The following is a 25622-nucleotide window of genomic DNA, read 5'->3' as shown; positions in this document are numbered from 1 at the left end:
CACTGGGGTTCTAAAAAGAACTGGTAAGTATAGTTATTTCTTAAGCATTATCCATCTCTATTCCTGAGAGAACAGGAAAACCTTTATTTAAAATGCCACATAAGAACTCTTCTTTCAGAACCTTGTGCTTTCTCACCTACCATAGGAATATTAATGGCAAGCGAATACTATTTTAGTGAAATCCTTCTATGCCCTTTAGAAACTAGCTTCCAAACAAAACATTAGCAGACTTGGAGGGACTGTTTCTCCCATCCAGGCACACAACCTCTGAAGCCCTCACCCTCGACCTTAGGCCAGAGGACCCAAATAACTAAGTCCTGGGCTTCCTCTTCCTACCCCTTTTCCGGCCATTACTGAGGGTATGGGTGGGGGCAGGGGGGATAGTGATAGGAAGCCATAGCCCAGGAAAAGTCTCTCCTGGGTCCTGCTCACCTGCATTGCTCCCCCAACCTTCCTCAACCTCCCTGCTTCATACCATGTTAGGGAGAAAAATGGAGACTGTGTTGAGACCACCTGTCCCAGGGAGACATGAGCTGTTACAGAAGAGGCCAGCAACCCTATGAGATTTGCCAGAGTGGGAAGTGGCAGAGCCTGGCAGCCTGGGAAAGAGGGCCTAGGGAGGACGGCAGGAGCTCTGGGTCCAGCCACCTGGGAGAAACAAGTCCTCTGCCTGAGCACCCCTTCTGGCTTTCGGGGGCGGGGGGCGGGAATAATCATTTAAAAAGAAAAGAGAGCCACCTATATTTAGGTAAACATTTTTGGCCTTAGGATCTAATATGGCTTACAGAGCACTGTGAGATCCTGGTTTTTTTAGGATGTTGGTATTTTATTTATTGTGGATTTTTTTTTTTTGCATTACTTTTGATTTTTTAAAATATTGCATTAAAATATTATCTTAATTATCGAAGGGTTTTGGGGGGACACCCCCTTAAATTTTGTGCCCCAGGTAAGTGACTCTCTTGTTTCACCTTAATCCTAGCCATGCTAGTAGGGCAACTTCATACTTTTGGTCATCTCATTAGGTTATAACCAGACCAAGTTCAAAAGAAAGGAAAATATAATAGGATAGCAGAAGCAAATGCAGTGTACTTGAAACCCTTACCAGCTTTTGGACTTAAAACAAGTAAAGTAGCCCATCTGAGGGAGAAGTAGAGACAAACATGAATTAGGAGCAAATACCTTTATGAGCGTTTACCTATATATATATGTCTGGTTCCCTTATAAACAGAAATAACTCTCTATTTTGATCCATTCAACCTGAATTAAATTTTCTACCTGTTGAATGCCATAGTAGGCCCTGGAGTTACAAGGATGAAAAAGACTGAGTTTACAGTCTGGTGAGAAAGACAAACAGGGAACAACTGATCTGAATCCAATTCAATAAATGTTCTAAATATGTGTGTAGTTAGTTTTGAAGTACAGAGATGTAAGCAGAGGGATTTGTTTTTGTTTTTTGCTTGGTGAGTGTCTCGTTTGTACCCATAGAGTTTTAATTTGTGGGGGTCACTGAGTGACATGACAAAGCCAATGCTATTGAAAGAAGATATTTCCCTGGAGAAGGGGACACAACACTCCACACAGGGCCGCAGTGGAAGAATCAGGTTTTGGTCAGGAGGCAGAAGCAGGAGCAAAGGGAAAAATTTAGGCCAGAGCCTTTATTGGGGTTTCTCATAAAGGGAAGGCAGGGTAGGGCCGAGCAAACAGCTGAGAATTGGCTAGTTTGAACAATGAATAGTGGGCTTTGGGCTGTAAAGGTTTTATCTAGCTGCCTGGTACTGGGCCCTGGGATGATTTAGAGCAAGAGAAATATCAGCTTGGTGTGTAAAAGTTAGATAAAGGGGGCAGTTGGCTTGCATACGAGAGGTGTTCTCCCGAGTAATTTGTTTGCTACCTTTAGAAATTAGCTAGTCCTGGGAGGACAGTCTCTCCCTAGCCAGCAAGATTTTTAGTTTGTCAAAACATCATAAGATACAGAAAATAAACATGAGTAATACTGTCTGTGTATGTGTGGGGGTGCGGGGGGGGGTAGAGGGTTATAAATATTAGACAAAACCATAAAGCATTAATGGTATGGTGAATCGAGGAAATGGAGTTTTTTGTGTGTGGGGAAATCATTTCCACTTTTCCAAAAACTTGGGAGGAAACTTTTTCCAAGATATGGAAAAGTTTGGAAAACTTAGTGATAGAAGTATGTGTAGGCTTGGGAAATTAATATATATATATATATTGAATATCTAGCCAGGCACTCTACGTGAAGCTTCATTACAGTCCATAAACCACTTTAGGGCAGGGATGGTTTTTCAAGATGAGTAAACAGGCTCATAGAATTTAGTTAACTAGTACACCATCTCACTGCTAGTAAATGACAAATGTATTCAGTACAGGTCTGCCTGACCTGAGTCCCCAAAGCCCCTGATATTATACTTCTTTTAGAAAAGCAAAGAAAAAGAAAGAAATAGGCAAGGTAAGCGATGTATTTTTTAGCTCACAATCCATGACAATTGTCCCACTTGCACTTAAATACCACTTTAGCAAGGCCGAATCTTGCCTCAATTACTCCCCGGGAGGGGTGTGGGGGCGGGGGATTAGCTCATCCCTTCATACCTTGCTACTTAAACCACAGAGATTGAACCTTGGCAAAAATAAAACAAAACAAAAATCCATTTACTATACACATGGCGTTGCCTCAATAGGCCAAAAAATAACCATAACGACTAAATTTAGGGACAGTGGCTGACCCTTAGTTTCAGTCCCTGCGCACCTTTAACTTGGGGTTAAAATTAGGCCCTCGATGATCATTACCCCAGTTTGGGAGAAGAGCCTTTCCCAGGAGCCTGTGGCCGGCTCCCAACTATGCCCCCACTTAGCGGATATGGCTCAGAGCCGCCTAGCTGCACAGAAGGGACACGCGGGGCGAAGGAGGTTGACGAAGGGACATTAAGGGCTTCTAGGTTGTAAAACGGAGAGAAGCAGTGGATTTGGAGGCCAAGGGAGGAGAGGATTTAGTGCGAGATTTGGGGCCAGTCTTCGAGGATACCGGGTGCAAAATTTTGCTTGAGGTACTAGAGGGACCCAGGAAGATTTTGGAACTGAAAGGGGTCCAGGATGGGCAAGTTCAGGGACCAGAATGGCAGCGGAGAGCTCGAGAGACCCGAGGGGGAGCACGTGGGCACCCCGCAGAGATCGAGCAGCTTGACTGAGCCGGGACCCGAGACGCAGAGCGCTCCCACGGCGCTGGCGCAGGGCACCCCCGCCACCCCGGGCGGCGGGCGGAGCCTTCCCGAGCGCCGGCCCTCGGCCCGCCCCGTGGGCGGGGCTGTCCAGGCGGTTACATAACAAACCTGTGCGAGCAGCTGGGGAGCGGCTCCGGCGCTGGCGGCGGGGGCGGGGCCGGGGCGGGATCTGGGCGGGGTCAGGCCTGCACCGGGCCAGGCAAGATGGCGGCCGTGGAGACCGAGTCGGCGCCTCTGACCCTAGAATCGCTGCCCACCGATCCCCTGCTCCTCATCTTATCCTTCTTGGACTACCGGGACCTAATCAAGTAATGGGACGACGCGCGTCGCTGGCGTGGGGTTATGGGGGCGGGAAGAGGCGGTGAGGCAGGAGGGACTGAGGCCCGGCTCACGGACGGGACTTGGACTCCCCGCGTCAACCCGAAGGTGACGCCAGGACCTCTGTGGTCCTGCAGAGCCACCCGGGGGCCGAGGCGAGTCAGGGACGGTAAGGGCCCCGCCTTGAGGTCTTCCTGCTGTGCAAGGCCCAGGCCTCAGGAGCGACGAGAGCCCTCTCTCCCAGGCCTCGGCGAGGCCCAGTTCAAGGAGGGGAGGTACTGCTCCCCGCTGCCGCCCCGCCGACCCCAGCCCCCACCCCCACCACCCTCCGGTCTCCGCCCGATGTGGCCCAGCCCTGGCCGCCTTGGAAAGGCCCTTTGTGGCCCGAGCGCTCTTCTTTGCTTGGGTCCCCGGACTTCAGAGTAGGGCCCTCGAATGGGCAGGCGGGGCGCCTGAGAGAAGAAGGCCAGGCGACCCACTGACCCCCAGGTGCAACTTCCGCGGCACCGTAACATGTGGCTGGGCACACTTTCGGACTTTTGTTCTCGGTAATTGTTTTGCTCCCAGCCCTCCTCCTCAGGGTTGCATGTTGGATTTTGTGTTTTGGTACTGACTTCTGTTTGTGCGATACAGGTGACCGTTTGCTCTCCTGTATGCTTTGGGTTTCCCAGATTGCCAGCACCTGTTCCAAAAATAGACACCGGTTGCTAGTAAGGGTGGTTGAAAGCCCAGTTCCTTCAGCGCTTGGGACTGTCTGGGATGGCGAAAGAAATGGCGCTGTTTATACCCTTGACAGCTGGTGGCATGGCTCTGTCTTTCTTGTGCCACCACATATATTTGCAGAGGAAGTGAAGTCGCCCTCTTAAGGATGGGTAGGCGAGATTCGTTTGTTGAAGTCGCCCTCTTAATGATGGGTAGGCGAGATATTTTCGATTTGAACTGATCATCCCTCTCCCCCCCCCCAAAATCGAAAGGAGATTTTATTTGTTTTTTGGATTAACCATTAGATTCTAGCCATTGTGCCCTGTGTTATCAGAGATCCTTTTAGAAATACAGCCTTTTTGGAGTTACTGGTAGCTGTCGGTTGGCCTAGCTAAGTGGTAACAGAGGGACAACTCCAGTTTCTGACTGCTATCCATTTTAGTACTTTCTGACTGCTATCCACTTTAGTACTTTAGTACACTTATTTTTTCTAGAAAATAAAATTTTCTCTACTCAGGCTTGAACAAAAACAAATAAAGTTTATCTTTTCTTTGGAAAAGGCTCTTCCAGATGCAAACTGTTATCTGAAATATTCTGTTGTATAGCCTCTTACAAATCCAACACACACGTACACACGCTGTTTTGATCTATGGGCTACATAGCTCCCGGAGTGATCTAAGACAGATCTGGCTATCATTCTTAAAAACTTATGATGCCCCTGGTTTCCAGACTATAACCTAAATTCTGGAAGCATTTCAGGCCCTTATCATTTGGCACAGTCCACTCTAGCCAAATCAGACCTCTGCCAGCATACACCACACATCACAGACACACACACACACACACACACACACACACACACACACACACACACACGTGTGTGTGTGTGTTCTTTTGTTCTGTGGCTTAAGCTCTTGACCTTCTTGGAATGCCTTGTCCTGCTCGACCTCTTAACCTGGCAGGATGAAATTCCTTTAAGACTCCTCTCCTGATCGTGCACTCTACCTTCTTCCTTCCTCTGCAGAGTTTATTTGCCGTGCCAGATAGATCGTCAACTTCTTAAATGTAAAGACTGTCTTGTTTATCTTTGTATTCATCATTTATTCACAGATATTTTTGAGTGCCTGCTATGTGCCAGCCTGTTAAATGTTGGGGATACAATAATGAACAAGACAGATAAGGCTCAGGAAGCTTACAGTCGTGAGCAAGATGGAAAACAAGTACATAATACAAGACATGCTATGTGCTTTGAAGAAAATAAATCAATTGCTCTGTTAAGGAATGTGGGTGGGAAGATGATCAATTCAAATCGAAAAGAGCTGCCATTTATGAAGAACGCCATAGAGCAGTTCGGGCAGAGGGAACAGTGTGTTCAGAAGCCGATTGGACAATAGAATGGCCTGTTGGAAGAGCGAGAAGACTGGCATTGCGGGAGGTAGGGAGTGACTCACAGGGAGAGTGGCTTGAGAAGAGACTAGTGAGATTATGCAGGACATTGTGAGCCAAGGTAAAGAGATCAGATTTCATTTTAAATGCTTTAGGTATTAATCTCATTTTTAAACAGAAATGACATGACCCCTCCATAAATGCTTGTGAAAGTGAACTGAGTTGAGTACTGTATTGGGGTTCTTGAGAAAAACAGAACCAATACAACATGTATATATGTATATGATTTATTGTAAGGCATTGGCTCCTGAATTATGGAGGCTGAGAAGTCTTACTATCTTGTCATCTGCAAGCTGGACACCCAAGAAAGCTGGTGGTATAATTCGAAGGGCTGAGAACTGGAGAGCTGATGGTGTAGATTCCAGTCTGGATCTGAAAGCCTGAGAACCAGGAATGCCAAGGGCAAGAGAAGACCCATGTCTCAGCTCAAGCGTCAGGCACAGGGCAAATCCAACATTTCTCTGCCTTTTTGTTCTACTTTGGCCTTCAGTGAATTGGATGATACCCACTCACAGTGGGGAGGGCCACCTGGTATACTTAGTCTACCAGTTCAAATACTAATCTTTTCCAGAAACATCCTCTCAGATACACCCACAAATAATGTTTAGTGACCTATCTGGGCATCCCTTAGCCAGGCAAGTTGACACAAAATTAACCATCACAGATACCATCAAATTTTATCCACAGAAAAGTTTCTGGTGTACTGAAACTTCCTTCCTGCACTGTACAGCCCATCTTTGCCAAGTGCTCTGCCCATTACTAAACTCTGGTTTTTGGTACATATATTTGCTGAGCTGGATTGAATTGGATTGGATTAGTTCCTTAGGGTCATTATGTAATATCAGCTGCGTAGTTTAAATCTACTTCGCCATTTCAGGGTGATCTATTGTGTACTAGTCTTTCTTAACCCTCACTGTGTATCGGAATTACATGTGGCACTTTTCAAACATACACATGCCTGAGGTACAGATCTCACCCCAAGCCAATTGAGTCAGAATCTCTAGAACAGTAGTTCTCATGCTTGATGTGCATCAAAATAACCTTTGGTGCTGATTCCAGAAGTTCTTTTATGTTGTTTAACTCTTGGGACAGTGTAGGTAGGGACAGGGATCAAGAAAAGAGGGAATGGACTCTGAATCACAAAACTGGAGGAATTCTTGCATTTGCAAATGTTAGTTTGCATATTTTGTGAGCTTGGCAGAATAGGATGAGGATAAATTTTGTGTAAAATCTGAAAATGAAACAAAGGCTATTTATTCTGTTTACCATCGATTGGTTTTTAACATGTTCCACTCATGGCCTTGACAAACTTCATGTGAGTTAAGATTTCCTTAGTCGATTAGCTATTGTATAAGTGAGATCTTTCAATACCTATGCTCTGTAACTTGTGATTCCTTTTCTGAAAGGATAGAAATTCATTTTCCTAATCTTAGGTTCATTTTTTTTTTTTTTTTGCAAATTAAATAAGGTAAAATTTACAGGATAGGAGCATTATTCTATTATAAATATATAATAAGAAAATTACTTGTTTCTAACATTCCATGTTTTTGAGCAGTTGATACTAACTTGAGTAGCCATGGACATTGAAATAGAATTGTTATGAATCTGACACTTTTTATTTATAGGTGGGCTCTTCAATAATTGCTATACTTAAAAAGTGGTTTTGGCTGCAGTATTTCTTTCCTTTAAGAAAAGATTAGAACAAAACAAACAAAAAGCATGTATATTTATTTAATATCAAATGTCTTGCAGATCTTACCAAAAAAAAGAAAAACCACTTTGTCTTACCTGAATAACATTTCTTCCTATATGCAGAAATGGTTATTGTCCCAATAATAAATATATGAAGTTTCTTTGATTTGAAATTAACTTCAATGGTTTATAGGTTTTATAGACTTTCATGTGAAAATTGTAGTTGTAGAGAGTTGAGGGGTTATTTGTGAACTCAAATAGTTAAGATTTCAGTACTCACAAGGTAATTATATTAGCTAACACATTAAACAGTTTTTAGAGAATATTGTTTTGCAATTATAAGGGTAGAAAATGGAAAATAAGGAAAGCAAAAGGAATAGAACAAAACTTAACATTGAATATTTTCATCTTTATTTTAAATTGTTTTCTTTTCTTTTTTTTTTTTTTTTTTTTACTAACTGTGAATCTGGTTATGGTCAGTTGTTGCTATGTCAGTCGAAGACTTAGCCAGCTATCAAGTCATGATCCGCTATGGAGAAGACATTGCAAAAAATACTGGCTGATATCTGAGTGAGTATTTGAGAAATATGTATTCTTGAAATTGGGCCCTTGGCTTTTCATAGTCTGTACTGATAGTCCCCTGTAACCCTTGTTTCTTTCTCTCCTTTGATGACTCTCGTGCCTGCCAATAAATGCGGTATTCTCCAAGCTTCATTTTTGGCCCGCTGCTCTTCTTGCTCTGTGAATTCTCCTGCATGCACTGTTGTGGTTTCTAGTGACTACCCGTGTGCCCCTGATTCCTGAACCTGAATTGCATCCATGACATCTCCCACTGGGCTTCAGACTTGTTTGCACAACTGTCTGCTGGATCTTTCCATTGGATGACCCACAAGGTTTTCTGACTTCAGTAAATGTTAATAAATTGACAGGATAAAAGTGTTGATGAATGAAGGTGGGTGTTGAGGAAGGTGAAAGAAAGGGTAGGATTGCTAATATCTTTTTCTTAGATTGAGGGGAATCAGGTAGTGACTGAAGTTGGTAAAGCAAGAAATAGAGGTTTAAGTATATTATCTAAAGCTGCAAGCTACTCAATAGAACTAAAACTAACAGAGCTATTAAACAGGAGGAGGAAGACTGGGGAAGAGGGAATTTTAAATATTGCTTAAATAATACTTTTATTTTAGGGTATCAATAGATAGATTGATAAATCGGGAACTACAGGCATAAACATTTAGAATTAACTTCTAGAAATAACTAAAGTTTCCTTTGATGTATTGGGCTTAGAACAGGAGACTAGTGTTTTTTATCATAAGTTCTTTGGTACTTTTTTGGGTTTTGATAAATATATATATATATTATTTACATGCATGAAAGAATATTTCCCTTCTACCACCACTCCCCCCCAAAAAACACCACCCTGAATGATTCTTTTCCCCATCCGTAAACCTGATCTTCCTGCTTTCCTGGTCTTCATGGCAGTACTATCCCATCCACCCAGGGAACATCTAAGCCAGAAACATAAATCATCCTAGATCTCTTTCTTTTCTCCCTCCCTCTCTCTCTCTTTCTCTCTCTTTCTTTTCCTCTCTCCACTCATTCAATCACCATGCTTGATTTTAGCCTCTTTATATTTCTTGAACCTTTCTACTCATTTCATCTAGCTACCCCAGTTTTAATTCAGTTGATATCTCTTACCAGGACTACTACAAAACTCTCCTAACTCATGTCTGTGCCACTCCCACACCACAGCCAGAATTCTGCTGTTTTAACTATCCTGTTAAAAACCCCAGTGACCTATATAATTTTATTAACAAATGTCACCCCAATAAAGTTAATCTAAAAAAAAAACTTTTCAGTGGCTCTTCATTCTCTACAGAATAAAGTACAAGCTCATTAGTATGTTAAGGCCCATTGCGGCTGGCTTATCTTGTACCATTTCTGACTCTGAATTTTTCACTTTATTCTCTCTCCCTGATAAGACTATACATTTTTTGAAGGCAAAAAATCTGCCTTATTTTTAATATCCTCAGTGGCCAAGTGCTCAATAAATATTGTGGAATTGTATCGAATAGAAAGGTCGAATCATGTGATTACTTTGATGCTATATGATTTTCTAGCTAATCTAATGTAAATAAATTAGATTAATATTATTATCTCATTAGATTCTAAATATTATGTAAAATGGAACAACTACAGTTCAAACAACATGGATTTGAACTGCCTAGATCCACTTATACTTGTATTTTTTTCGAGAAATACCGTAAATATATTTTCTTTTCCTTATGATTTTCTTAATATTTTCTTTAGCTTAACTTTATTGTAAGAATACAGTCTACAATACATATAACATACAAAGTTTGTGTAAATCAAGTGTTTATGTTATTGGTAAGGCTTCCAATCAACAGTAGCTATTAGTAGTTAAGTTTTGGGGGAGTCACAGCTATACTCGGATTTTTGTCTGGGGGCTCAGAGGGATCCATGCCCCTAACCTCCGTTGCATTGTTCAAGGGTCAACTGTACATATTCATTTTTAAATTTTATGATTGGTATGTATTTAGGAGTCAGTTGAGATTCATACCCCATATACTCTTCACATTTTATTAAGATTAGAAAACTTAGGAAAAAATAAGAAAGGAAACAAATGACTCATAATCTCACCATGCCAGCAATAATTCCTGTTATGTTTTTTGATGTGTCACTTTCTGCTATCTAGTCTTCATTTCTGGCTCAAATAAATGAAAAGGAAGGCAAAAGTAACCACAGATTTCCAATAAAGTATGTTGGTAAATGTCTAAAATATGTGCTAATTTCATTCTAAAAGATGTTTAACTTAACTTCCGTAATTCGTTTAGGGAAGAAAAAACACAGAAGAATCAATGTTGGAAATCTCTCTTCATTGATACTTACTCTGATGTTGGAAGATACATAGACCATTATGCTGCTATTAAAAAGGCCTGGGATGATCTCAAGAAATATTTGGAGCCCAGATGTCCTCGGATGGTTTTATCTCTGAAAGGTACTGGGAATGCAGGGTCTCCCTTCCTCAATTTAGTTACTATAGTATAAATAGGGTAAATGACTTTGGGTCTCTATCATTTATGCTAATCTGTGCTCATCCAACATTATCTGTAATTCCCCATTCACATTTGGCAAAGGAAATAGCCTATATTGCTAAAAGGACCCTTGCTATAGTGCCTGCTGTAGTTTTGCCTACCTCAGGACCAGTGTGATCATTTATTAGAAGGGAAAGCCGAACTCTTTTTATGCTTGTGTTTGTTTTATATAAAGAAACAAATAGGGCAAAGATTGCTTAAGGATAACTATTGTGATTTCTTTTAAAAGATTTTTTCATTGAAAAACTGCCTGCTGTTATCAACCTCTTTTCTGCTTTCAGTACAACTAAATGTTTGGCAGTCTAATATTTAGAAAAACCAAATATGAAAGACTTGGAGTCTTTAAGAGTATAAGAATAGTATAGTAGAGTAAGGAAAACTTTCATCCGCTTTTTTTTTTTTTGATATTTACAGAATAATAAAAACAAAGAGTTGAACTGAGGTCTATGTGATCCCAGAATCTGTACTCTTTATACTACACTGTTATTTTCCAATTTTGGCAAGAAAAATTAAGAAGCTAGCGGTATTAATTTGGTTTTTTAATTTATGCCCAAGAAAGTACTTAGATTGCAGATATATTGCTACTTATCTGGTTTAGCCTCCAAGTTTTTTCAGATTTCTCCACTAAAAGGAATTTTATACATGTTTTGGTTTGATAAGCTGAAATTGGGATCATTTATACTCACATGTATTCCTTTTGCAGTAAGGTCTCTTTTGAAACAGTATTTCTTTGACATTTCATAGTTTCACTGTAACTTCTCATGCAAATATGAATTTCATACAAATCATGATCACATGGCCAGGTACTTGAAACTGAATTGCTAAGAGGTAGAAGAAAGAATGATTTAGCAGAGAGAGTAGAGCCTTGAAGGAATGTGCCCTTGACTAATATTTTTAATAGCTTTTTTCCTTGGAAGATAATAATATTATCTGCTTGGTATATGAGGTTAAATAATTTCAAGAAGAAAATAATTCCAAAAATATATATTTGTGGTGATATGTAAAATAGGTAAGTGATATTTAGTAAATAGCTACTATTTACTAAACACAAAGCTAGGCACTAAACTAAATACTTTGTATCATTCCATTTAATTTGCCAAAATTCTGTCAGGTAATTACTATTCTCATTTTGTAGGTGAACAACCCAAGACATAAAAAGCTAAGTAAGTTGTTTGACATCACAGAGCAAAAGGCAGAACCAGATTTGAATATAGGGCTGTCTCCAGAGCTATGGTCTTAATAGTAGTTGAAGAGAGAAAGGACCTATCCTATTTTGTTTAGAATCTTGGGATCCTTAGAGAGCTAGTTCAATATTAGGACACTTGGAATATGAGAATGTAGACATAGTTCTCCTTTCAGGCACAGAGGTACCAAGAAAGGAAAAAACTAAGGATACATAGCAGCTTCTTCCTCTTCTTTTTTCTTTTTCTTCTTTTTCTTTTTCTTTTTCTTTCCCTTCCCTCCCCTCCCCTCTCCTCCAGTATTCCCAGGCCCCCCTGCTCACTGTTCTGTACCTAGTGGTTGAAGATGAGGTTGTGGTTGTGGTTTTACTCTCAGGTGCCAATTCTCTGGGGGCTTTGCTATGAGTTAGAATAGGACAAGGGCTCTTTGATATCTAGACTGCTGGAGATTCTAAGAATGCTATGCCTGTGAGTTTAGGACTAAGTTAGGAACCTAGCCACTTCAGGAATCATAGTCTCTGACTCAATTTCAAGGTTATTGAGATAGCAGCTGGAAAGGAAACTTGGAAAACAAATAGATATTGGGCTTGGGGAAATTTTTATAAGTATCTTAAAATTTATGATACATTAATATATCATCTATCAATCTGTCTATCGGTATGGATCATATATCTTCAAATTTCATATTTACCTTACATGTTGGCTTAAAATTTTAGACTCGGAAGAGCATTTAGAGATCATTTACACCAGGTGTTGGCAAAGTTTTTCTTTAAATGACCAGAGAGTAAATATTTTAGGCTTTGAGGGGCAAACAGTGTCTTTATTATAACGGTTTAATTCTGCTGCTGTTGTGGGAAAGCAGCCATAGTTATCACCAAAGCTAATGGGGATAGCGTTGTTCCAAGAAAAGTTTATTTACAGAGGCAAGCAGCAGGCTGGGATTTGGCCTGCAGGCTATAGTTTGCCAATCCCTGGTTTATATTAATCCCTTCATTTTACAGGGGTGAAGGAACAGGCTCAGCAAGTTTGGATGACTTACACAAGGTCCCATAATTAGTCAGTGACAGAGATAGAACTCTAGGTTTCTTGGCTCCTAGTAACCTTTTCACTGTTTCCTTATGCAGGTAGGCTAGGGGACAAGAAAATAAATGAACATTTATTGAGTGCCAGTAAACACTTTATTAAGCACATGACACTTATTTAATCCTCACTATAATTCTCTCAGTTAGGTGGTATTGGCTCCTATTTCGCAGATGAAGAAATAGGATTAGAAAGATGATATAACTTGCCAGAGATCAGTCAGTAAGTGGTAGAGGTGAGATTTCACCTGGTCTGTCTGACTCCCAAATTCTATAATAGTAGGATGCTTCTCTAAACCTTGATTTCACTGTTTTGTAAACATATATTTCTTTGTTTCTCTTTTGCCATATTTGTTTTTTCCTCTCTAGCTGTCTCTTTTCAAGAAATGCTTGGTTTATTAATATTGTATGTTAAATATCCAACAGGTAGCACTAACTATATAAATATTAGTTTCTTTCCTCATCCAACTTCTCGTTCAGGCAGCTATTCAGCTTGTTTTGTACTAAACTTTATTTTTAACAAAGTTTTTATTTTGGAGTAATTTTAGATTACAGAGAAGTTGCAAATATAGTACAGAGAGCTCCTGTACACCCCTCACCCAGTTTTAGATTCCCCTAATGTATGCCCTGTGGGACGTTTGTCAAAACTAAAGTCTTCATTGGCACAATATTATTAATTAAACTCCAGACATTATTCATATTTCACCAGATTTTCCATTTACGTCCTTTTTCAATTCCTGTGTCCAATCCAGAATACCACGTTACATTTAGTTGTCATGTCTCCTTAGTGTCCGCTAGTCTATGGCAGTTTCTCAGTTTTTCCTTGTCTTTCATGACCTTGACAGTTTGAAGGAGTACTGGTCAGGTATTTTGTAGAATGTCCCTCCAACTGACGTTGTTTGACGTATTACTCATGACTAGTCTGGAGTAATGGGTTTTCAAAAAGATTACCACAGAGGTGAAATGTACCTCTTGTCACTTATATGTGGATATGTGATTTCCATATGTTATCACTAGTGATATTAACTAATCTGTAGAAGTGTGCACAGATCGTAAGTTTAATACTCAGTGAATTATCATAACATGAACATACCCATTGTTAACACCCCCCAGGTCAAGTAGAATAATTATCTGTACCTAGAATCTTCCTTTTTTTCAGAGGTAACCACTCTCCTGATTGCTAAGGTCACTAAGTAGTTTTCTCTTTTTGAACTTTAGATAAATTGCATGAGTAACTGTATTTTGTGTGAATTATTTCCATTTTGTTTGTGAGATTCAGCTGTGTTGTCTGTAACACTAGTTTGTTCATTTTTATTGCAGTATAGTACTTCATTATATGAGTAGACCACAATTCATGTTGATGGATTTGGGGGTTATTTCTAGTTTTGGGCTATTACAAATAATGCCAGTGTAAAAAAGAAATTGTAAATAGTACAAATGTAAATCATTTTTGATGTTTATATGTATGCATTTTTTTCGGGTAAATATCTAGGATTGAGTTTACTGGGTTGTAGACTGTGCTTATATTAAACTTCAAAAGATACTGTTAATTTTCCAAAATGATTTTACCACGTTACATTCCTACCAGCACTTTAGTGTTGTCATTCGATATTTGTTGTGATTTCTTCTGTGGTCTAGTATATAATCTGCCTTGGTAAATGTTCCATGTATGCTTGAAAAGAATGTATAGTCTGCCATTGTTGGATTCAGTACTATATATGTAATTAGGCAAAAATTGTTAATCTCGTTCAAATACTATGCACTCTTACTAATTTTTTTGGCTACTCATTTTATTAGTTACTGAGAGAGGTATGTTAAACTTTCTCACTGTGGTAGACAGAATTCTGAGATCCTAAGATTCCCACACTTGCTGTATATACATGGTGTAATAATAGATTCCTTGAATGGGAGTGGTACTGTGGGTATATTGATTTCAGTCCTGTGATTACGTCATATTATATGTCGAAGCTGAAGGGGGTTTGCAAATGTAATTAAATTCCCAAATTAGTAGATTTGAGTTAATCATTCATCAAAAGGGAAATTATCCTGAGTGGGCCTGACCTAATCAGGTGAGTCCTAAAAGAAAGTGGGTCCTGCCAGAAGTCAAAGAGATTTGAAGCTTGGATATCTCTCCTTTTGGCCTTAAATAAACAAATGGGCGTGTTGTGCAGAGGGACAACCAGTGAGCTTGGAAGAGGACCCCAGCATAAGGTGCATGAGATGAGATAGCAGCCCCAGTTGACACCATGATTTCAGCCTGTGGGACCTGAGCAGAGTATCCAATTCAGTCATGCCCAGACTTCTGACCTACAGAAACTATGAAATAACAAGTGTTTTAAGCTGCAAATGTTGTGGCAATAGACAACTAATATACACACTATAATTGTAGATAGATCTTTTTTTCCATTAGTTCTTTATTTCAAAAATACATATTGAAGCTGTTATTAGGTATACAAAATTAGAATTACAATATCCATGTAGTAAGTTTAACCTTTTTTACTGTTACAAAAAAGTCTGTCATTCCCTCTAATAATACTGTTTGCCCTAATATCTATTTTGTGTGATTTTAGTAGCTCTTCTAGATTTCTTTTCTGTATCTACATTTTTAAGATGTGCCTCTAGTATATTATTGTGTTTTGTTTTTTATCTGATGTCGGTCTCTCTTTTAACTATATTAGTCTATTTATATTTTATGTAATTACTAATATATCTGAGTTTAAATATACCATGTTTCTGTTTATTTTTTATTTTTGTCACTTGAGCAGGTGTTCCTTTTTTGCATTCTTAATTATCTTTTATTCTGTATCCCTCCTTTCTTTAAATTAAAGTTTATTTTAAATTGGTATGTTTACCACTTCTTGGATAATGAAAGAACCTTAGAATATTTTAATTTTAATTACCTCCCCTCCTGCCTTTTGTGTTATAGTTTTTGTGGTTTTAATTTTCAGTATATTTTCTACCCCGAAAATGGCAGATTTTGCCTAATTATCTCATATATTCAATATTATTTTAGATTTATCTTTTCTGGTTGCTTTTTATTTCCTATATCTTCATGCTTCCATCTGGGATCATTTTTCATCTTCACTTTTGAAGTATATACTCACTGGATATAGAATTCTAGACAGCAGTTATTTTTTTCAGCACTTCAAAGATACAATTCTTCTGGTTTCAATTGTTTCTGTTGAAAATTTAGGTGTCATTCTTATGTGGTTTTTCCCCTTCTCTGGCTGCTTTTAAGAATTTCTCTTTTAAAAAAAATTTTCTTTTTGTCTTTGATTTTCAGTAGTTTTGCAATGATGTGTGTAGATATGATTGTCTTTGTAATTATTCTTCATGGAGTTTATAGTGCTGGAATCTATGGTTTGAGTTTTCATTAGTTTTGGAAAATTCTCTCAGTCCGGTGACACTGCTGAAAGCATTGCTCAGCTCCTCAGCCTCTCAGCCTCATGTTTCCTTTCAGAATTGGCAATTGCCTCAAAGACAAGGTGGCTCCCCAGGCTGTCTAACCTCTCAGTTTCTTCTGGACCCCTCACCCCTGCCATTTCTCACCTTCACTGAGGTTCTCCAAAAGCCTTAAAACCAATTTTCTATCGTTCAGTTTTTCTAGTTCTCATCAAGAGGTTTGGTCTAACAACCTAGTTGGCCATTGCTAGAAATAAATCTCTTGTTGTTTGTAATCCTTTCTGCTATTTAAAGCAAGAATATATGGCAGGCTTACAAATGCGCAAAATTGAATTCAAGTTAATGGCTTCCTCACAGCATGAACCTACACCTATGTCCTACATTTTCCATTTAGAGACTACGTTAAGGCTCTTGAACAATGTCAGTTTAGAAAATTTCTGGGGATTTTTTTTTTTTTAATAGAGAAGTATGAGTATATTAGATTAAGAAAAGTGAGATATGCCAAAATGTCTGAAAAAATTATTGTGGATTTCATTGGTGCGTACCTTTCCGTATTTTACTCAGTGCCAGTGTTTTCCCTGTTCAGAAGAAACTGAGGAATTTGCTTGCTCAGTGCTTCAAATGTCAGAGCAAATCTAAAGTGATAACATGTTTCTCTGAATTTTCAATTCATTTCCCTATATTTCAGCAATGCATTTTGGACAGAATTCACTTGCTCGTCAAGGTTGTTTCTTTGGTTGGCACAAAAACCGTATTTTGTCTTAGATTTAAGGCTTATTGTTTTTTCATAATTTGCTATTTTGGGTATTTGCAGAGGGTGCTCGAGAGGAAGACCTAGATGCTGTGGAAGCTCAGATTGGTTGCAAGCTTCCTGATGATTATCGATGTTCCTATCGTATCCACAATGGGCAGAAGTTAGTGGTTCCCGGGTAAGATGTTTGCTATTTTGACTATTTTTGATGATACAGTTATGTTCTGGAATGAAAATAAATTATAGTTACTCTTAACAGATTAAAGGAGTATAGGAATTCCCTCTTCTTCCTTGTAGCAATCCATAAGACAAAATCTATAGCTTGAACTTAATTTAACAAAATATGTCTCATAAAAACATTTTAATCAACATATCCTTAAAGTTAAAATGAAGTCTGTTTGGGTGTGGGGCCTATGAGACGTAGGGGAGATGTGTGTATGAGTATATCTTAAGTAAAACTATTTGGAATCCTTTAACTGTTTATCCTGTTATAGGCCAGATAATTTGTTTTCGGGAGCCTGATGCAAATTCTATGTACTATACATGTAAAAAGCAGTGCTTGTTCAGAGCTGCATATACTAAACTAAAGAAAGTATAGTTTTGTCCTATTCAAGCATAGCCTATAATTAAATGGCCTATTTTAAACTTACTTCTGAAAGATGAAGTATTCACTGTGGAACCCTTCAGGAAAAGCAGACCACGCAGTAGCTGTCAAATTCACTCACAATTTTAAAAACTATATGCTTTGAATGTGTCTACTCCTTTTGTTCTTTTATGAAATTAAGCTATTTCAGAGACATTGCATTTGTGAAATGCTAATAAGAACCTAGGGAGAACTTTGCATTGTTCTTATTGGAACTTGGTATCTCTGTGTATGTGAGGAATCCTATAAGGTTCCATTACCATTTCAGATCAGGTTTGAGTGAATACAGGGAATCTTGGAAGTGATCATACTGAGTTTACAAGGTAGTATTCAGAAATCAAATACTGGGCAGTTAGGACAAGATAAGCCTAAGTTATTGGCTTTTTTTCCCTAGCCTATTTTCCTATCAAACTGAAATTTGACAAAATTGAAAAGTTAACCACATTTCAAGAGCAAGCAAGAGAGAACTTTATTAAAAGAGTTGCCCAGAATTGACATGACAAACAGGTCATGATTTTTAACACAGGAATTTTTATCTAGTCACAGTCCAAACAGTGAGACTTAATACAAGAATATCACCAAGGACCCACACCTGCTTTGTTCTCATGCACATGCAGTGAGATGAGTTTAGGTCCCACATGCCCTACGTTTATAAAAGTTTAGACAAAGTTTAGGCTAATTAACATTGATACTGTCTGATAAGATAGAGTAAGCCAAAGGTTGTATCACAATAAAGGTATCAGAGAGAATTTACCCTTAAACATTAGTCATACATACATACATAGTAAAACACCAGCAAATCAGCTTATGGCAAGATGGATTCTTGAAAGCAAAAAGCTATTTTTCTTTGAAAAAAGCTGACATTTAGACATTTTAGACGTTCGGGTTTTAATTTAAATCAGAATTTTTCTACTCGAGTTTGAATTTAATATATAGACAATGTTGTGTTTTTGGCATTCCCAGTTTGGAATCAACATGTTAATCAGTTCCTATAAAGTTGTTAATGTGAAATTATTATTCATCAAAAAGATAAAGCACAGCTGTTTGTTTGGCACTGCAATTGATTAAATTTTTGAGTCTGTATTCTCAGGTTGTTGGGAAGTATGGCGCTGTCTAATCACTATCGTTCTGAGGATCTGTTAGATGTCGATACAGCTGCTGGAGGCTTCCAGCAGAGACAGGGCCTGAAATACTGTCTCCCTTTAACTTTTTGCATACATACTGGTTTGAGTCAGTACATAGCAGTGGAAGCTGCGGAGGGCCGAAACAAAAATGAAGTTTTCTACCAATGTCCAGTAAGTAGGAAGTGTGTTTAAATGTGGCTTTAAGATGTGTTCTGATGAGTGTCTACATGTGTGTGTTAGGAATTTTCAGGGTTGTAGAATGGGTGTAGAGCATTATGCTATTTAATTATAGACCCATCTAATTAGAGGGCTAATATTCTAACATAATGGCATGGAATGCCAAAAGAAAATTTTACCAATGGACAGACAATTTAAACTATTGAACATAAGAGGGAAAGCTATGCTTTATGTTAAGGCATTTTAAGTTTAAGGAAAATTAATGGGCTTTTTGTTGAAGTAATTGTAATATACATTTCTAACTTCAAAATTTTAGCTTTTGAACTTCATTTGATTCAAGTTCTGAGTGCAGTAGGAACTTTTTAAACTCTTCAGTAGGTATTTGAGTTGTTGAAAAATATAGATCCTTTTTAGGAGGCATTTGTTATGATTAAATGTAATCAGAAATACAGTATTTGATTTCAGTCTTATTCCTCAGTTCTCGGTAATTTCTCAGTTGCAGAAGTTCTGCCTTCATTTTTGCCTAGCTGTGCACTTTTAAAAAAGGAATTTAAAGTAGAAAATATTTTTCATAGTTAGCTGAGAGTTATGCCTCCATATAACATTTAAAATATTTCAAGAGCTTTAATAGCTTTTAATTTTTTTCTAAGCATTTTCATATCTTTTATCTCATTTTTGACTTGATACCTCTGTTAGGTTGTGGGATGATGGCTTGGTCTCTTTATTTACTGATAAAACTGTGTAACCTAAAATTGTTCAGGTCTCTTCACTTAATCCAAATCCCTTTCTTCTAGGATAATTGGCCATATTTCTTCTCACCTTAACTTCCTAATTCTTTTTCTGAAGGACAGTTTTTTTAGTTCATTGTAACAGTAATAGTATATAAGCATTTAAATGTTATTGAGAGGTGCCAGACACTCTTCTAAGGACTTCGTAGAAAGAACCTAAATGTAGAAATCATAAGAGCAGGAATTGCAAAGTATGAGGAATGTCCAAGCACTTGTTATTTTTATCTGTTTTTCCTTGTGTCCAGGGAAGAATACAGATAATAAACAATGAGATATTAAGTTAAATGTATTTTTCTCAATTATAATCTTTTTCTCACCCAGGACCAAATGGCTCGGAATCCAGCTGCTATTGACATGTTTATCATAGGTAAGAGGAAAAAAAATCTTCTTTTCCCTTCTTCCTGGTCAAAAAAATTAAGTTGGTAGCAACTTTTCAGTTACTTGATCACCTGGCAATTTTATACTTGTATTTCTTCAGCCTTGCAGGTTTATAAAGTACTCTGTCTAGGCTCTCATTAGCATAGCATGGTTTCTATTTGGAAAAAATCCATGCGCTATACACACTTATACTCTTAGGACTCTGCTATAGAACAGTGAAATGTATAGAACTGCTGTGAGTAAGTCTATAGTTCCTTTACACGCACATGCATTTTCTATCAATCATATTAATACATACAGATAAAGATATATAAAACTACTTCATAATTTTTTTCTTGGTGCCAATACCATAGTAAAATACCGATAAGTCACACTAGAGACCTCAAACAGGAAACTTCAGAGACCAATACCATAGTAAAATACCGATAAGTCACACTAGAGACCTCAAACAGGAAACTTCAGAGACCAGTATAAACTGGGCTTTATAAATTCCTTGGTACAGCAAGTTTGTCTTGGCCTCAAAAGGGTTTTTCTCATAGGATTCGAGAACAGTTCAATTTGTATGCAGGTGCAGTTTACCCCTTGCTATTCATCCAATCTTGCTTTGCTTAGATTTTGCTCACTTAAGTGAAGCTTCCTGACTATCCATTTTGCTTTTTAAAGGCATTCTGGCACATATTAAACATATACTATTAGTAAAGGGACCTTGCAGGCTAAAACATCTGTATTTAATTATTTTTCCTAATTGGAAGCATGAACAGAGTATAAATCTCCATTTGTTCCATACTGTGGCATATTCTAGGTTTGTGGCGTATTTCACTATCAAGAAGCTCTCACCCCTATGTAGTAAGTTGTAAAGAGCTTTTACACTTAGCCCATAGGTTTCAGCTCACACTGATAGATGTGGTCTGTGGTTTCTAAGTTAACCACCCACTAGGGTGATGCCCCTGCTCGTTGCCCTCTTTGGCATCTTTGCACAGCACATACTTTGAGATGATTATTATGGCTCCAGTGCAGTGGTGCTTTTCAGATGATAAACCAAATGCTGCCTGAGCTCTACAGTAAGTTGCCTGCTAGGCTCTGAGTTTCTTACTCTTAGTTTGATGCTGTTCTGGCATGATGTGAAAGACCTGACCACTACAGCAGAGCACTGAGGTTTGATAATAATATTCTAGTAGTCGGAATTACTTCTAGAATAAGAGAGCAGAATAAAAGATTTGAGACGCACTGAGAAGAGACAAGGTAGGATGTCAGTGCTGAGAGGGAAGATGAGAAAGCAGCTTTCTTTAAGCTACCCTGATAAAACCCCGATACTGTCAAAGAAACTCCAAGATACGTGCTTACTTTAAAAGATAAACTACCTTATAACATGTAAATTATATCTTGATTCAACTAAATTTGACTTTCTTGGAATTTTGGTAAAACATAAGGTGGAATCTCTTGGTGTTCAGTGCATTGTTAATAGATATTTAAGAAAACTAGATTCTATGTTTGGATAAATTTAGTAGTGAAGGCTGCATTGGAAATTCTGTCTACATTTTAAAGAACATCCTTTGGTATGTATGTATTATAATAAATTTACGTTGAAATACACTATGTCAATGTTTATGTAAACCATAAGAAATTTATTTTTCTTATAAAATATTTTAATTCATAAAAATATACTAAATGAGTTTTTAAAAAAACTCTACAAGAAAATTACTAGTTCTCAAAACATAAAATTGTACTTTCTATGAATTTTAATGATATTATTCATGTCATTAAAGATAGACTCCTTAATATCTTGCTCAAAGTAGACAGATGATCAGTGATTATTTGAATACAATATCATTTAATAAATAAGGGGTGTAGTTTACCTTCTCAATTGATGCCTTTAAGATTTTAAAGCTATATACCCTCAGACGCAAATCTAAATTGTATCTTCTATCATTCCTAAAATAGGATATTAAGTAAATACTATAAATTTAGCATCTAACATTTCACGTGGAAGACTATAGGAACTGTTAATAGAAACAAAATTACAAAGAAATTCATTGGACAGCACTGATTAAGGGACTAATATATGCTAGGCACTGAGATGTGTAAATAAAGGGGTCTCAGAAAGCTATATTGTAGTACCTAGAAGGAGCAAACAATTTATATAAATGCTGATTATTGATCCAATCACTAGATCACGAATGTATGGTCTAGACTGGACTGTTTCAGTCATTCTTTACTGCTTCAAGATGGTCACAGAGAATATGGAGGACTGCTGTGCATTTGAATCTGTAGTAGTGCAACTAGACTCCTTTGGGGTTGTCCTAACAGCCAGAACTCCACAGTGCCATACCCCTGAGATGTCCACACTGAGCATGAGTCAGGATGTACCCTGATTGACTGAAGATAGGTGCTGATATTTTTCCTGTAGTTTCTTCTTAGACATAGCTGTATCTCCTTTGTTCAAGAAATTATAAACAAAAGGCTTTTCATTTTTATACCAGAACAAATTAAAGTTTAAAATCTATTATTTAATTATAAGTGTAAAACTTAGTTCAAAGGTAATTGGGAATAAGATGGATAGAATTGAGACTAGGAATTGACCTAACAAAGGACTAGTGGAATTATATCTATAAATGTTTCTAGTTTTGATATCACATCTTAAGCATAAAGAAATTATAATTATTTCCTTGTTTCCTGGTTGATTTTATAAAAACTATTTGTCCGTCCTTTTTTTTTTTCCCCCCTTTCCTGGTTTACAGGTGCTACTTTTACTGACTGGTTTACTTCTTATGTCAACAATGTTGTATCAGGCGGCTTCCCTATCATCAGAGACCAAATTTTCAGGTATATTTATTTCACTTAGGGCTTTTTGGTTCGGAATAATTATAATCAGCAAAAACCTTCAGTTACAGATCATGAATGCAGTTTCCCAGGAAGGTTAATAACATAACCTCTCATAAATGTAAATCGATTTTATTCTCACTTTAAAACCAAAACATCCAAACATTTGAACAGCCAATATTTTTCTTATCTTGATGAATCAAGAGAGAAAACTGATTTTGATTTTTAATTTAAAGATTATGGCTTTATAGTCGTTGTACAGTTTATTTTGGAGGGGGGTGGAAATAAAGATGTTTGCCAGTTCGTAGATATTATGAATTGCAAGTCATTAACTGTTGACTCCTAGCAAATATTACTTATTATCTCTAAATGGAACATCTACATATTATGTATATTATTAGAGGTAGTATTGGTTTATAGCATGGTTGGCAGAAATTGATAGACTAAGTATGCATTACAGGCCCGTAGAATAACATACTAACACATTTTTATTGTCAGAGCCACTGTTTATAGGGTATAGCTGGGTTTTCCGATGTCTCAAAAGTTTCCTTAGCTCTGAAAATGGAGATAAGCTCTTTTTAGTTTCCAGCCTAGTTACTGATCCAGTGTTGAACCACTGATCGTTGAACCTTGACTGCTGTCATTACTGATCTGGAGTCTTCAGGGCTTTTTGATTCATTTGTAATTCTGGTTTTCTTCTAAGTTTAATAGGACTATACCTTTAAGGTTACAAATATGATTTAAATTTTCAATCCTAAAGTAAAGTATCAGCTATTTTGCATTGTATCTTTAAACCTTTTATCTTATAGAATTGAGGTTAGTTGACTAAAAACTGTTTAATTTTTAAAATTACCTAGGTATGTTCATGATCCGGAGTGTGTAGCAACAACCGGGGATATTACAGTTTCTGTTTCCACATCGTTTCTGCCAGAACTTAGCTCTGTACATCCACCTCACTATTTCTTCACATATCGAATCAGGTGAGAATTTGAAACGGGTCACCTTTCAGTTAATAGTGGGATATATCCTATGGATGCATTGTTATTATCCCATTTGACATGATACATAAAACATATTTTGAAAGACAGTTTCTGGCTGAAGTATGGAAGAAGGTGGATAACAAAATTTTTTACAATATAGTGTTTGGAAAGTACCTTGAGTTTATATTAACCTCTAAATTATTTAAGTTATTGCTTATAAATATAAGTATTGTGCCAGGTACTTTGCAAGGTGGACTACTAAATTGTAATCATGAAAGATCAAAATTACAGTTGTAGTGCTTTCTAGAACCTATCAAATTCCCCAAGTTAAAGCCATGCTTTTAAAATTTCATCTGGCTTCTCTATATTCAGTTAAAAGTCTAATAAATATTTATTGAGTGCTGCCCATATATCAGACCCAGTGTTAAGCACTGGATTTGGTTAAATAAATAACAAATATTAAATTCACTTTAATTAGAAGTACTCTGTGCTGTGACATAAAGACAACTCATTGCTCTAAAGGACTAAAGATACTTTGTTTTTAGATATATTTTTATATATTTATGATGTTAAATATAGTATTTTAAGAATACATTTACATATATGTATACATACTAGAAATATTTTCATAAAATATAACTTACCAGGAACATCCTAGGATTTTGTTATTTTATATAGCCTTTGATATGTCTAGTTACACTTTGATATGTCTATTTAATTTAGATCCTAGGACTAATTTAGAGCCTAGGACTGAGATATGCTTAAAATAGTTATACCAGCATACACTTATAGGGAACTCAAAATGAAAATAAGAGACAGAAGATTCCCAGAGGAAGAGGGGAAATAATAGTATTGGGAAGCAAAGTTAAGGTGTAATCCCAGTAACTGAATAGTGACATTTTGCTTTGAGCTTTCTAGAAGCTAATGGAAAAAAAGGGAAATGGGTTGCATAGCTTAGTAGTGAGAAAAGACTGTCAGTTTTTTTAAACAAGTTTTTCATGGCACTATATTCTAGAAGGTGTTTCCCACACTGATCTTTGTTTAAACAGCAAATGTTTGTTGCCAGCATTGTCTTTGAAAATATTTATGTTGCCCTTTCTATTGTAGTTCCTCACTGAAAGTCAGATACATAAATTAGTGGAAGCATTTCTGTGGGGGAGTCAAGCTAATCAGGCCAGTGTCTTTGAAAACTTCCATAAATAGATGATTAACACAGACTTTGGATTGGGTTTCCTAATTTCCTTTGGAAATTCCTTTCAAGGTCCTACCCAAATACTGTCACTCTTAAAAGAAACAAAACAAGGGCCTGATTTTGTGTCTGCCACTTCCTTCCCTTATCTAGGATCGAAATGTCAAAGGATGCACTTCCTGAGAAGGCTTGTCAGTTGGACAGTCGCTATTGGAGAATAACAAATGCTAAAGGTGATGTAGAAGAAGTTCAAGGACCTGGAGTAGTTGGTATGTAACGCAGCATTTGGGTTTATATATCAGTTGCTTCTAAGAGATTTTGGAGAGCATATATGTGATACACGGCTTGGAAAATACATGCTGTAGTTAGCGGATAAGACCGCATCTTTTTAATAGCCGAGTTTACAATGTGAAAGTTATCATAGATTCTGGACTTCTGACTATAATACTTTGCATCATAAATATAATTTGTAGAGTTGATTATACTATCAGTTTAGTACCTTAAACATAACTTTTCTAAAATTATAGCAGACTCAGTTATTCAGGGATTGAGTTTCCATTCTGTGGATCACTTGAGTTCTTTGCTTTTTCTTATTTTTTTAGCTGG

At 37.5% G+C, this 25622-nt stretch overlaps 1 protein-coding gene across 1 annotated transcript in view; it reads left to right on the top strand.

Annotated features, from left to right (window-relative positions):
* Positions 1-3392: 3392 nt before the first annotated feature.
* Positions 3393-25622, top strand: part of FBXO3 (F-box protein 3) — a 36173-nt gene continuing 13943 nt past the window's right edge. The window contains exons 1-9 of the mRNA XM_011356801.2: positions 3393-3541; positions 7872-7961; positions 10244-10407; positions 16981-17095; positions 18651-18855; positions 19971-20016; positions 22766-22850; positions 23705-23827; positions 25170-25285. Of these exons, the coding sequence (XP_011355103.1) occupies positions 3438-3541; positions 7872-7961; positions 10244-10407; positions 16981-17095; positions 18651-18855; positions 19971-20016; positions 22766-22850; positions 23705-23827; positions 25170-25285 (1048 nt within the window). The 5' untranslated portion in view covers positions 3393-3437. The remainder of the gene's footprint in view (positions 3542-7871; positions 7962-10243; positions 10408-16980; positions 17096-18650; positions 18856-19970; positions 20017-22765; positions 22851-23704; positions 23828-25169; positions 25286-25622) is intronic.

This window comes from Pteropus vampyrus, unplaced genomic scaffold, assembly GCF_000151845.1.
Source record: "Pteropus vampyrus isolate Shadow unplaced genomic scaffold, Pvam_2.0 Scaffold31, whole genome shotgun sequence".
Classification (NCBI taxonomy): Eukaryota; Metazoa; Chordata; class Mammalia; order Chiroptera; family Pteropodidae; genus Pteropus; species Pteropus vampyrus.
Note: the sequence above shows the minus strand (reverse complement) of the source record. Positions and strands in the feature narration are given on the sequence as shown.